Source organism: Elgaria multicarinata, chromosome 2 (genome assembly GCF_023053635.1).
Source record: "Elgaria multicarinata webbii isolate HBS135686 ecotype San Diego chromosome 2, rElgMul1.1.pri, whole genome shotgun sequence".
Classification (NCBI taxonomy): domain Eukaryota; kingdom Metazoa; phylum Chordata; class Lepidosauria; order Squamata; family Anguidae; genus Elgaria; species Elgaria multicarinata.
In genome coordinates, this window is record NC_086172.1 from 164,099,772 (window position 1) to 164,114,138 (window position 14,367).

At 43.9% G+C, this 14,367-nt stretch overlaps 1 protein-coding gene across 2 annotated transcripts in view; it reads right to left on the reverse strand.

Moving 5' to 3' along the window:
- Positions 1 to 14,367, reverse strand: part of BEGAIN (brain enriched guanylate kinase associated) — a 196,331-nt gene that overhangs the window by 96,192 nt on the left and 85,772 nt on the right. For both annotated transcript variants that reach the window (XM_063147652.1, XM_063147653.1), the window contains exons 3-4: positions 7,623 to 7,784; positions 1,562 to 1,628 (exon numbers count right to left, since the gene is read on the reverse strand). In XM_063147652.1, coding sequence (XP_063003722.1) covers positions 1,562 to 1,628; positions 7,623 to 7,784 — 229 coding nt within the window. The remainder of the gene's footprint in view (positions 1 to 1,561; positions 1,629 to 7,622; positions 7,785 to 14,367) is intronic.

Consider the following 14,367-nt stretch of genomic DNA (forward strand, 5'->3'; position numbering starts at 1 on the left):
GTGATTAACATGAGATATCGCCCTTGTTTACACGTAAGGCGCAACAACTTCAGGAAGAGAGGTGTCACACCCACCATTTTTATTTTTAAAGGAGATGGAGCACACGAACGCTCGTGCGCAAAGGTATTTTTTAAATTTTAACTACTTTCCCCGCTCCCCCCACCCTACCCCCGATGGGCGCAGCGCTCTTGAGGAGTGCTGCACCCGTGCGCGGCTCCCGGTTCTGCGCGAGTAATTGCGCGGAGCCGGGTAAACTTGCGGAAACGGGCCACACACTCCACGGTCTCGAGACTGCAGAAAAAGCAGGCCCAAAGTGTAGGGCTGTATCCCGGGGCAAGGGAGGGATGATCCCTGCCTGATCCCGGGATCCCCTGTGTGATGTGGACACACAGGGACGATCCCGGGTTTCGTCCTGGGATATAGCCTGGTCTAGCTAAGGCCTCAGTTTCTCTCAAGAGGCTCTGTCCTTCCTCACTTGCTGGCTTGAATGCTTGGAACAGCCTCCCAGAACACTGGGGTGAAGCCTCCTCTCTTCCTCCTCAAATCCCACCTTTTCCATGAAGGGTTTAGCGCAGGGGTGGGCTACGTCTGGGGTGTGCATGTCTGGGGACCATTTTCATACACATTCCATGTACACATGTAGGCCACACTTCTACTGCTCCACACAAATCTATAGGGCACTGATTGTAGCAGAAATAATCTGGAGTTTGCCACTGTCATCCAGTGGCAAACCACGATGGAGTGGCCCAGGTCAAATTTAGCTTGAGAACAAGCTCCATGTGATCTTAGTTCTCTGTAGGGTTAAGCGGAAGCAGGGGGGCACTGGGGATTGGTCCGGGCCTTCATGGGGGGTGGACATTGGGGGCTGCATGTGGCCCACAGCATGGGCGTTCCTCACCCCTGATCTAGTGCAACGTCCTACTTCCCATTCTGCCCTGTATCTAGGCCCAAGTTCAGAGAACATTCATTATTGGGCAGAACAGACATGTAATAAATAATAATAAAAACACATCTAACTGAAAGAATCATACATTTGTCCTCTTCTTAGCCCTGCTTCTACATCCCTCCCCCCTTCCCTTCCCCCCCCCCGTGTTGAAATTTTATATTGTAAGCTCCTTGGGTCAGAACCTTGAACCTTGTACACTTCCACGCACACTGATAGCACTACAGAAACAATAACTATTTTGCCCGGGACGGTCTACTAGGATCAGCATCAGCACTCACAGGCCTTAAACAGTGAGAAGTCATTCTTCTGCCCTGCTAACCAAGATCTTTTTGAAAGAATGTAGCAGGGATCGAAACCTGGGACTCAGGTCCAGCCCAGAACATTTCCCTGCCTAGTCATGAAATCAGAACATCTGGTTGAAATTGTAAGCACACTTCCAAGGGAGTAATCCTATTGCATTCAGTAAGGCTTACTTCCGATTAAACACTCTTATAGAATTGCACCATTACAGCTTAAATGCAAGGTTCATCATTGCCGATTCAGCTGCAACGTCATCCATGTTTGAAGAATCACCAAGATATACTTAATAACAATATAACAGCCACCTGTACTTACCATCCTGTACAATTTGTCTTCTAGGTCTTGATTAATTCTTTGTAAGGCTAGGTAATTGTTTTGTATCCTAAAATAAAGATAAAATCATATAATTAACATATCTTTGCACATTCAGGACTGTACTTTTTTAAAATCTCATTTTTTCCCCCATGAGCGAGTGTAACTTAGTTTCCCACCGACTTTAATTAATGTCTATTTGATCATGGCTTTCTCCTGCTTAGGGAAGTCTTTTTGATCAATATAAAGCCAAGATTTGTAGACTTTAAAATCCCATCCAGTGTTTGAGAGAAGCGGTTTGTAACAAGGCCCTTCGAGGGTTCAACCCTGGCTGTAGGGTTATAGGTCTATTATTTACACACATAACGATTTTCAAGTGTAGATCTCAGATGATTTAAGTTTAACCCTCAGCACCCCACCCCACCCAAATGCAAAGAGTGAATGTATCAAGCAGGTACTTCAAAACAGGTATATCATAAATCTACCATTGGGTCACATGATTTTGAGAGACAATGGCCAGATCTACACCTTGTGTCAAATCATTACGAATGTGGAATAAAAAGTAGGATATTACACTATGAAAGCGGTATATGGAATGTGGATTGTGCCCCAACAGTTATCAGTGCACGTCAATACTGCTATAAAGAAGTGGCGTAGATCTAGCCAAAGTGGTACAGTGGTTAAAAAGTTGGACTAACACTCAAGAGATCCAGGTTCCAATCCCTACTCTGCCACAAAGATCACTGGGTGATCTTGGCACAGTAACTATCTCTAAGCCTATGCTACCTCACAGGGCAGTTGTGAGGTCAGAATGGGAATGGGAGAAAACTCTCTCTCTCTCTCTCTCTCTCTCTCTCTCTCTCTCTCTCTCTCTCTCTCTCTGTGTGTGTGTGTGTGTGTGTGTGTCTGTCTGTCTATCTATCTATCTATCTATCTATCTATCTATCTATCTATCTATCTAACTATATCTCCCCAAGTCCCTTAGAGGAAGGGTGGGGAAAATGGGAATCAATAATAATATACACATCATGGACTGGTTGTGATTCCCTGTTGACTTGCAAACTTTGGGCTGCAAACTCAGTTTTTTTGCTTTTTTTCTCTGTGAAGTGTCTCACAGGTTGAAATACATTGACAATAGCATCCTGCTGCTCTGATATTTTTTATATCATTTAGCTTCATTGTGCCAAAACTAGCCTGGTAAGGGGTGTGCGTGTGTCACGTTCTGTAAAAATTGTTGGTACCTTGCACAGTGTATGTTCCTTGTCTGGTAAAAGAGACAAAAATGTTCTTAGCATAGCTCCTCTCTGAAAGCCTTTCAGAGTGAGGGCAATCATGCCTGCCCTCATTCTGAATTGTCTGTGTGATGCGGTCAGAAAGTCAATCTGATTGGCTAAGGGGCATCATCTGATTTATTGCATAATCTCTGGGGAGTGGGTTCTCTTGGGAAAGGAAGAGAGCCATGAAGAGGGAAAATGGTCCAGAAGCAGCAGCCAAAGGGTGAAACAACTCCTGTGAACACACACACACACGGTACAGTGAAGGAATTTGGTGTGTGGGTGTGTGGGGGGGCATTTTGAGAATCCTCAAACCCCACTGTTACTCACAAGTGAATATTCTGCACAACTTGAGCAACCAAAAAGAAAAAGAAAAGGAAAAAGAAAAGAAAGGCATTCTTTGTTAATTTGTCCTCTTTTAGCCCTTGAATTAAAAACAGGTAATTTGAGTTGGTAACTGTGGAGGGGAAACCATTCCAAATGAAACTAATTTAAGAAAACCATTCCAACATATTATAAATAAATAATTCCAAACTAATTAACTTGGATCAAATGTGTTCTGCTATGTGAAAGTCACAAAATGAAATCCAGAACTGGGACTAAGCTCTAAAGTGAAAGGAAAGAAAAGAAAAGACCGTCAGTCTTCTAACCAGTTCCCATTGCTCAGTGCTGTGAAGTTTCTTTTCTAGGAACATGGCAAAAATGTCGGTTAGAAGACAACGGGGATTACAAAATGTGCCCTATCTTTATGTAGAAAACACCCTGAGGAGTCCTTTTGCAGGGGATGTAGAATTCCAGTGATAAGATGAAAAATATTGCCTACAGTAAAGTTATTCTGCGAGATAGAAAACTTTTCCAAATTAAATTCCCTGGAAGGGTTATATGGGACAGGATGGGGTTTACTTTTTATTCCAAACCATGTTCCTTTCCTTTCCCATTTTGAACCAGAGTAAAAGCAGACCTAGGCCTAATCTACACCAAGCAGGATATTGCACTATGAAAGTGGTATGAAAGTGGTATATTAGAGGCAGGAGCCACACTACTGCTTTATAGCAGTATTGAAGTGCACTGAGAACAGGAGCCCAACAGGAGCCCATTGACACATACCAGATTCCACTTTTATACTGCTATATCCTGCTTGGTGTAGCTTCTGTTGAAAACAACAGAATGAAATTTAATTGGGATAAATGCCAAGTTCTACATTTAGGGAATAGAAACCAAATGCACAGTTACAAGATGGGGGACACTTGGCTCAGCAATACCACAAACGAGAAGGATCTTGGAATTGTTGTAGATCACAAGCTGAATATGAGCCAACAGTGCGATATGGCTGCAAGAAAGGCAAATGCTATTTTGGGCTGCATTAATAGAAGTATAGCTTCCAAATCACGTGAGGTACTGGTTCCTCTCTATTCGGCCCTGGTTAGGCCTCATCTAGAGCATTGCGTCCAGTTCTGGGCTCCACAATTCAAGAAGGACGCAGACAAGCTGGAGCGGGTTCAGAGGAGGGCAACCAGGATGATCAGAGGTCTAGAAACAAAGCCCTATGAAGAGAGACTGAAAGAACTGGGCATGTTTAGCCTGGAGAAGAGAAGATTGAGGGGAGACATGACAACACTCTTCAAATACGTGAAAGGTTGTCACACAGAGGAGGGCCAGGATCTCTTCTCGATCCTCCCAGAGTGCAGGACACGGAATAACGGGCTCAAGTTACAGGAAGCCAGATTCCGGCTGGACATCAGGAAAAACTTCCTGACTGTTAGAGCAGTGCGATGGTGGAATCAGCTACCTAGGGAGGTTGTGGGCTCTCCCACACTAGAGGCCTTCAAGAGGCAGCTGGACAAGCATCTGTCAGGGATGCTTTAGGGTGGATTCCTGCATTGAGCAGGGGGTTGGACTCGATGGCCTTGTAGGCCCCTTCCAACTCTGCTATTCTATGATTCTATGATTCTGCCTTTTATATAGCACTTTCACACCATTTTCATAGTGCAATATCCTGCTTGGTGTAGATGAGGCCCTACTGTCAATAATGGAGGAGAGTTTGGCAAGAAAGATGGAAACCACCAGAACCTGTGCTCAGTAGGGCAAAATAGTCCTTGCAGTAGGGTTTTCTTGGTTGCCATACAGACCTATGAAATGCCCGTCCATGGGTTCCATATCGGCATTGAGCAAACAGGTCAAGATGCTCTTGAATCAATGTTCTTTCCGTTGTTACCTATAGCTGTTGTTCTGCTCTTTTATTGGTCATTCTGTTTTGTTGGCTCTGTTTCATTGGATTGTTTGTTTGGGATTTGTTTTCTCGTTAACCACGTTGAAACCATTGATGAAGGTTGGTGTAAAAAGTTTGTGAACGAATAAACAGGCTCAGGCACAAAACCCTTTGCAGCGCTGGTCTTCAGCATTCTGCACATGGAGACCTCTGAAAATATTTTTGACAATGATGGCTTGGAAACTCAGTATATGGTTGTGGTGATCCTCATAATCAGCCACTCTAAATGTGGCTGCTGTGTGAGAAGATCACTTGCTACATGGAGGCTCTCTTCCATCCTGTCTTTGTACATGTTGATATTTACTGGTCAGCCACAGAAATATGGTTAAAATCAGTCATCAAAGTTATTAATGAAACTTGGTGGTTCTGGGAAAGAACCAGTAACACTGTAACCCCATACCCACTTATCTGGGAGTATGTCCCATTGAGTTCATGTCTACAATTGCATTGTTCTTCTCAAAAATTATTGAGTCATATATATGTGGGCCTATACGTTTCCGAGCCCAATTTAAGGTGCTGGTTTTAACCTATAAAGCCCTACATGGCTTGGGACTGCAATACCTGATGGAACGCCTCTCCTGACATGAACCTACCCATACAATGCACTCAACATCTAAGGTCCTCCTCCAAGTGCCTACTCCGAGGGAAGCTCGGAGGATGACAACAAGGGAGAGAAGGGCCTTTTTTAATGTAATTTTATTAAACACTAAATAAAATACATCAGCATAACATCACACACATAAACAAGTCATAATACATAACAAATTACTTGATTATTTAACTGTTAGCATGTAAATTTTATCCATAAACATAATCAAAAAAGAAAACAAAGTGCTCCCCCTTCCCTTCGGGATCATTCCTGATTCCAAAACCTTAAGACCTCTTCTGGAGGCGATTTCCCACTTCCCTTAGATAACACATATACCAGGAACTGTCTCCAAAAGGGAGAGGGCCTTTTCAGTGGTGGCCCCCAATTATGGAATGGCCTCCCCAACGAGGCTCGCCTGGCACCAACTTTGTTATCCTTTCGGCGCCAGGTTAAGACTTTTCTCTTCTCCCAGGCAGTTAACAACATATGAGGTTTTTTTTAACTTGACCCCAGAATAGTTGTTTTTAAATGATATTGCTATTTTTATGCTTTTAAGTTTTTGTATATTTGTTTTTAATGTTAACTGTTTTTAACTTTTGTAAACCGCCCAGAGAGCTTCGGCTATGGGGTGGTATATAAATGTAATAAATAAATAAGAGTCAATTCTTTTCTTGTAAGTAATAGGATTACATTTGGTATATAAGAACAGCCGGGCTGGATCAGACAAAAGTCCCCAACTTATTTAGGTCAGGGAGCACATTTGGAAGTTGTGCGTGCTCTCACAAAATGGCTGCCAGAGGTGGTTATTGCCAGTCACAAAACACCTATTTTCCAGAGGGCCAACTGGTGAAACTAAAAGAAAAGTAACTTGCCCAAGAAGCTTAGTATAAGGTGGGGGTGGGTCCCCAGGCCTATCTAGTCTAGCAATTTATGCCCACAGTAGTCAATCAGATGCCTATGGAAAGCACACAAACAGAACTTGAATGTTCCATGCAGGACACGGAATAATGGGCTCAAGTTACAGGAAGTCAGATTCCGGCTTGACATCAGGAAAAGCTTCCTGACTCTTAGAGCAGTATGACAATGGAACCAGTTACCTAGGGAGGTTGTGGGCTCCCCCACACTAGAGGCCTTCAAGAGGGAGCTGGACAACCCTCTGTCAAGTATGCTGTAGGGTGGATTCCTGCATTGAGCAGGGGGTTGGACTCGATGGCCTTTTAGGCCCCTTCCAACTCTACTATTCTATGATTCTATGTAATAGCACCCTCCCACTTGTGTTCCCCAGCAACTGGTATTGAGGAGCATACTGCCTCTAAAACCATCATGGCTAGTAGCCCTTGACAACCATATCCTCCATGAGTTGGTCTTTCCCTTTTATAGCTATTTAAGTTGGTCGTCACTGTCACATCTTGTGGTAGGAAATTCCATCATTCAGTGATAAGCAACCTTGTACCCTCCAGATGTTTTGGATTTCAACTCCCATCAGCCCCAGGCAGCATGGCAAAAGTTAAGGGACGGTGGGGGGAAAGCAGGTTGTCTCCCTCAACATAACTTAACTGTGCTGTGTGAAGAAGTACTTCAGTTTACTTGTCCTGAATCACTATTCAGCTTCCTCCTAATATTATGAGAGAGGGAGAAAAACTTCTCTCTACCCCACTCTCTCTACACAATGCACAATTTTATACACCTCTGTCATGTCCCCACCCCCTCACATTCATCTTTTTTCTAAGCTAAAAAGCCCCCCAAACTTGTAACTTTTCCTCATAGGGGAATTGTTCCATTTGGAAATCATTTGGCTTTGAGATTCACCAGTTAATTCATTTTTCAAGGAGCCTCCTTCAGAATTCCCAACAGACGCCAACATTTCCAATCTCCCTGAAAATAAACCGCGCAATGTCATTTGCAGTAATGTCAACGAATTCAGAAACGAACCGTCTCAGCTTTTCTGTCACTTTTTCGAGTTCTTCCTGAGCGCGTCTCAGTTCTACTTCGAGATATTGGCGTGTAGAATCGAATTCTGTTTCAAGCATTTCCAGTTTGTGAGTTGTGTAGGAGAGTCGCTTGCGAAGTTCCCCTTTCTGTTCCTGCAACGTGCTGGAAGGATAAATATTGCTGCTGATTAGCAGTTCTAGAGAGGTCCTAATGACAGAATTGGTCATAGTCTCATAAATTATACATCTTTACAGCAATATAATGAATAATAGGCCTTAATTATGAGTACTCAGCTTTGCTGTCATTCAAATTACCTCTCTCCTCCTGTGGATCAAAATTACAGCTTTGCTGTACGACCTTTAGAAAGTGAAAGTTGCCACCAACATTTGCTTTTTGAGTTTCCTTGCAAACACATGGAATTGCCTTCTTCCTATCAGACCACTGGCCCATCATCTTGCCCAGTTCAATCTACTGCAGGGGTGTTGAATTTCTTTCAGCCCGAAGGCTGAATTCAATTTTGGAGAAGCTACTGGGTGTAGCGTGACCATATGGAAAGGAGGACCAGGTTAGGGTTGTATCTTTAACAGTCGTATAGAAAAAGGGAATTTCAGCAGGTGTCATTGGTATGCATTATATCAAATTTTGGTATAACTATGCTTTATTACAATAAAATCATATTGTTAGTAGAAAATATTTTAATCTTGAAACAAATATGTACATTAAAAATTTAAACAGTAGTCCATATACAAAAAACATCAAACACAAATCCCAAACGCGTTTCAACCATAAAAGGTCTTCACATGGTTGAAATGCATTTGGGATTTGTGTTTGATGTTTGTTGTATGTGGACTATTCTGTTTAAATTTTAAATGTATGTATTTAACATTCCACTGCTGGGCATTTCATTGCTGGGGTGCCACAACGCAGAAAGCCCTCTCCTACGTCCCACTATAGCATATATCTCACATTGGTGAGGCATGGAGAAGGGCTCCTCTGACCGATCTCAGCTCTCGGGCAGGCAGATATAGGGAGAGGTGCTCCTTCAAGTATTGAGACATTAGACATCCACTGCTTACTATCCTTTCACTGGAGATGCTCATGTTTGGACATGGGGCTTTGGGTGAACAGAGCATATGGCCTGAATACAAAGGACTCTTTCCATGCATTGGGAGGGCCTTTGACCTTGCAGAGGCTCTGACTAATAGAAGGTAAGGGGCAGAAGGAGGTGATTTTTATTGAAAATTGGTTATATAAAATTGGTCCACAAACCATTTACATTTTAGAAATAAAAAGAAAACACATATACGAACAAAAATATATGATTGCAACAGTATAGGGAGAGGAGTTGCGTACATTTAATGTTAAATGAGCAGAATCCAGGATCAGCATCTACAAGCATCTTTAGTTTAAAACTGAATTTGAATTTTTGTGAACCACCCAGGGAGCTTTGGCTATTGGGCGGTATAAAAACACAATAAATAAATAAATAAATAAATATTACAACCTTCCAGACATAATAGACGTAGCATCACATCTGAGCGACCCAAAAAGGATGCCAAAATTGGCTGAATCAGTGTTGCTCTGGCTAGGGATAGTGAACAAGTAATGTTCAAGGTACGAACATTGTCTCGCCATTCATCTTGTGTCTGATTCCTCTTTGCATTTGTGATTGTGGCTCACTCTGCACAAACAGGGAAACTTGAGCAAGTCGAGCCCTGACCAAACAGCGATTTGCACAAATCTCCCCAAATTTATGCAAATCTCATGGAATTTGCACAAATTTCCTCCAAAGACTAAAGCAGAAGTTAGCGCAAATTGAACTAAAGTGGAAATTTGTGCAAATCGAACTGGGAATCAGGACAGAGAGGAATGTAAGCACACATTCAATCATTTGTGAACATTTTTGATGGATACATGCTCACACTCATGCTCAGGGCTTCAAACAGGACATGCTCTCATGCTCATACATTTTTGGCTTTGCCCCACTGATAAAAATTATAATAAAACACTGTGGCCACAGCTAGACCTAAGGTTTATCCTGGGATCATCCAGGGTTCGCCCCTGCTTGAGCACTGGATCCCCTGTGTGTCACCTAGATGAACAGGTTTGACCCCTGGACGATCCAGGGATAAACCTTAGGTCTAGCTATGGCCTGTATGTATCAATGTTTTAATATTCACAGAATCACAAGTGCAGAGTCTTAGACCCTTTCTATACCTAAGGGTGGGTGTATAGGGATGGAGGGGGGAGGATCATGGATTTACCTGCTTCCACAATTCTCCCTGGGCATCCAAATGGAAGCGCGGCATCCCAGAAGGGAAGAGGGACATCATGCTCATTGCGCCTGCCATTTTTTTTTTATGATGGCATGTCCTCCCCCCTCAGGCAGAAGTCTTGCCCTGGCCCTGCTACATGTGTCCATTGCTGTACATATGAATCTCTGGATCAAGTGTCATTATGTTTCATGGGAGCAAGCTTCTGATTTGTACTAAACTCTACTGTAAGCAGGTAAGATCCTATGCTATTCAAAAGCTTGCTGGCTTATCAACACAATGAATGCTTCCCCCCCCCCACTTTTTTAAAAAAAGCATCATCAAATGAATGACTATGGATCCCGTGCAGCACTAGCCTTAGCATTTTTCATACTTGAATAGAGCGTCATTTAATTTTTTAAGAAAGGTACACCGAGTTGGGGGGGTTGGAAACAGCAAAATCACATCCTTTCTGGAAATTGCCGCCTGAAGCAGATTGCTTCACCTCATTGCACCATAAGGGCGGCCCTCATTCAAAGTTTATTCTAGGCAGAAGAGGTAAAGAAATCACAGTAATGAAATGATGGCACAGTGTCCCATACGGAAATATATTGTAACAGCACTGAGCTGGGGTTGGAGTGCAACAATTGAGTTGGAGAGCCTGCTTCATGCCTACATCATCTGTGTTTGACCTTGGCTAAAAATGCATCCTTTATTCCTTGCAACTCCATTCCCACTTTGAAAAAATTGAGAAAATGGCTACCTGTGCCTTACACTGTTCATATGAAAACAACAACAACAACGCTTCCCCCTCTTACTCCCAATGAGGATGGTTTGGACACATGAACATGGTGTATAGAAAGATGAAAGCAATGGAAGGGGGTAATTGCTTAGTATGAGCCCTCCCATTGTAGTGGTATGTAGACGATACCCAAGTCTACAGATGGTACCCAAGCCTTGGCATTCCAGCCAAAAAAATTTAGGTAGCAAGACTGGGAAAGCCTTAGAGAGTCATGTTGGATGACAACAGATAATAGTTGGCTAATCCTGAAATCCTAGGCGCCCAGAACTCCATGCCATTGGACAAAACAGGATTTATTTCTGAGAACATAAGAACATAAGAAGAGCCAAGCTGGATCAAACCAAGGGTCCATCTAGTCCAGCATTCTGCTCACACATGAGTGCAACAGCCCCCTCCCAGCAACTGGTGTACATAGGCACAATGCCTCTGATACTGGAGGTAGCATAGAGCATGGAGCCATGCAAATTTATATAGAAATGTAATAAATAAAAAATGCAAATGACTCCCTGAAGACAATTGTAGCTGCTTTGAAATCCCGAATTTCAGCCCCAGGGGCCAGGCCTAGTTGCACCACTGCATAAACCCAAGGGTCAGGAGCATCCACCAATGCATTTTGGAAGACCTTAAATGAATAGTTGAGTGTGGCAGTATGCTTCTTTTAAAGTACCGAACCTTCCCTTCCACAAAAAGTAAACCGAAGTAGAAATTGCCCATATGCTGCCATGACTGTAAAACCACAGTCCTGGAAATAACTTAATGTTTTGCTGACCTTTAAAAAAAAAGGAAGAGAAGAATCCAGTACATTTGTATTGTGTGCTGACAACTGTGCTCCGTTTAACACATGGACTATACTCAATGCAGCCAAGTGCAAAGAACAAACACGCTCCCATTAAATTGTGAGCCTGGTTCCATCTATCTATTTCAGTTTCTTCCATATTTGAATGTTGTTAATCTCAATTCTCTCCCCCCCCCAACCAAACACAGAGAATTTTGCAATTTTTGATAAATTCTGATCAAAACCAAATTAAAACAAAATTCTCACTCCAATCTACAGTACCTCCACCATACCTGAGGCAGCTGCCTAATTTAAGGGTCCCAGGACAGGTTGTGTGGCATACACATAGCTATGTCCTCCAATAGAAAGGAACATCCAGGGAGTTTCAAATTCTGATCAAATATAAAGCAGACTCAGGCCTTAGATAGACCTAAGGTTTACCCTGGGATTGTCCCGGGGTCATCCCTGCCTGCTCCTGGGATATCCTGTGTGTCATTTACATGAACAGGGATGACCCCGAGACAATCGTGGGATAAACCTTAGGTCTAGCTAAGGCCTCACACTCTCTCTGTGGGCTCATCTACACCAGGCAGGATATTCCACTATGAAAGTGGTATGAAAGCGGTATATAAAATGCAGGAGCCACACTACTGCTTTATAGCGGTATTGAAGTGCACTGACAACTGTTGGGGCCCATTGACACATACCATATACTGCTTTCATACCACTTTCATAGTGGAATATCCTGCTTGGTGTAGATGTGCCATGGGCCCAGACAGTTGTCAGTGTACTTCATTACAACTATAAAGCAGTAGTGTAGATCCTGCAGTGCGCTTCAATATCACTATAAAGCAGTAGTGTGGCTCCTGCCTTTTATATACCGCTTTCATGCCACTTTCATAGTGTCATATCTTGCTTGGTGTAGATGAGCCCTGTGTGTGTGTGTGTGTGTTGTTTTTAGTAGGGATGTGCTCCGCTTCTCCTCGGACCAGAGAAGCAGGAGTGGATCGGGGGGCTTCGCCTCCCCTTAAGGCGGAGGCGAAGAGGATCGGGGGAGCCACAGAGTGTTGCGGAGCGGATCGAGGTGAAGGTGGATCCTTCGTCTTGATCCAGAGCTCCGCAAAAAAGGTAAGGGGGTTTACTTGGCCCTGCCGCTGTCGCTGCCACCCATGCGGCGACGGCGGCAGGGCCAGGTAACCCCCCTCCCTCCTCTCCCTTACCTGCATCCGTCCGCGGTCCCACGGCTGCTTCAACTGAGCCCGAGGGACCGTGGACGGATGCAGGTAAGGGAGAGGATTGTGGATCCATTCTTGGTTTTAGTCAGAGCCAGCCAGAACTTTAAAGGAGCTATCCAAACTGCTAAATCTATTTCTGGGATAGGGTTCAGTAACTTGGATACAACTTGAACCCTGTCCCCAAAATTGGCCCAGCACCTTGGATAGCTCCTTTAGAGTTCTGGCTGCTTCTGCCTAAAACCCAGACCAGATTCAGAGCCCCATTGAAATCAGAGTCATCAGCCTCCACTGCCTATTGCCGTGCAGTACCCAGTTTTACATTTCTTCAACTCAAGCTGCACTACAGCATAGCAGGCTGGGGGCAGGGGACATTAACTTGATCTGAATAGGTCATTTGGTAAAGCAAATTAATGATAAAATAAGTTGAAGAATATATGAATCTATTCACAGAACTATAATTTGCATGCACATGTGTGCGGGTGTGTTTCTAATTTATAAATTGCTCTTCATTAGAAAACTTTAGAACGAATAGCAAAGGTAAATCTGTCCTTTGGTTTAAAGGACTGTTCAGCTCAGTACGTTTTGTGCCAGATGGTTATAAGAATGCACTAACACCGAAGTACAAAGACAACTATTGAAAGGCGGGGGGTGGGGTGGGGAGGGAGGAGGGTTGGGCTCTGGACAGGTAGCGTTCCAGCACAGAAGTGGTCTTCCCTTGAGGTTAGCTGATCTTGTGTCTGATGGAGTCAGCTCTCACCATGCCAATGCAAGGGCGTATCTGGATCCCACTCAGTTTTACTTGAGCCTCAAAGTGCTTTAACCTCCTGCAGAATACAACACTTCAAAACCAGCTCCGAAACACACCCCCTCCCATCATTGGCCATCAACCATCAGACCTGAGATTTTTGTAAGGTCGACCAAAACATAAACACAAATGAGGTAACCATAATTACCTAACTGTCTCTGCTGAGGCCATCAGAGGGAAAGGAAGCAGCAGCCAGGTACCTCTCCATCATGCCTGGATCCAGCTCCAGCTGAGAGCCCCCTCCCTCCTGCTACCGATAAGGCCATCAGAGGGAAAGGGGCAGACAGGCATCCCTCCATCATGGCTGGATCTGTATGAGACTATTAGAGGGAGAGGAAGTGGCAGCCCTTCCACTGTGTCCACGACCTTCTGAACTTTGCAACTAAATATCTAGAGCCTAATTTGCTGTTTTTCCTCCTCCCTCCCAATATCTTTTCCTTTTGTGTCATTTTTTTAAAAGATTGTAAGTAGGGCTGTGCACCTACCTCCCCAATCCACCTTGGAGGCCAATCAGGAGCCCCCGAAGCAGCCCCGATCTGCCTTGGGGCTGCCTTCAGGATTCCCGATCCACTTTGGCACTGAAGCCGAGGTGAAATTCAGACTTTCCGAGGCGACCTGGAGTTTTCTGGGTGCCGGCTGTGTCCCAATGACACTAACCTGATATTGCCTGATAAGCTTCTTTCCCACGGCAGGGAAAAACCTAAACAGAGAACATCTATATCTTGGTCACGTTCACCTCCCCTGCTGTAGTTCCCAATCAGATATCCTTGGAGCCTTGCCCAGTTTTATATTAGGAAATAATAATAATAATTAATTAGGCCACTTTCTGCCTCTGGACAGGACTGTACAATTTCCATTGCCTCCAGGGGGAAATGA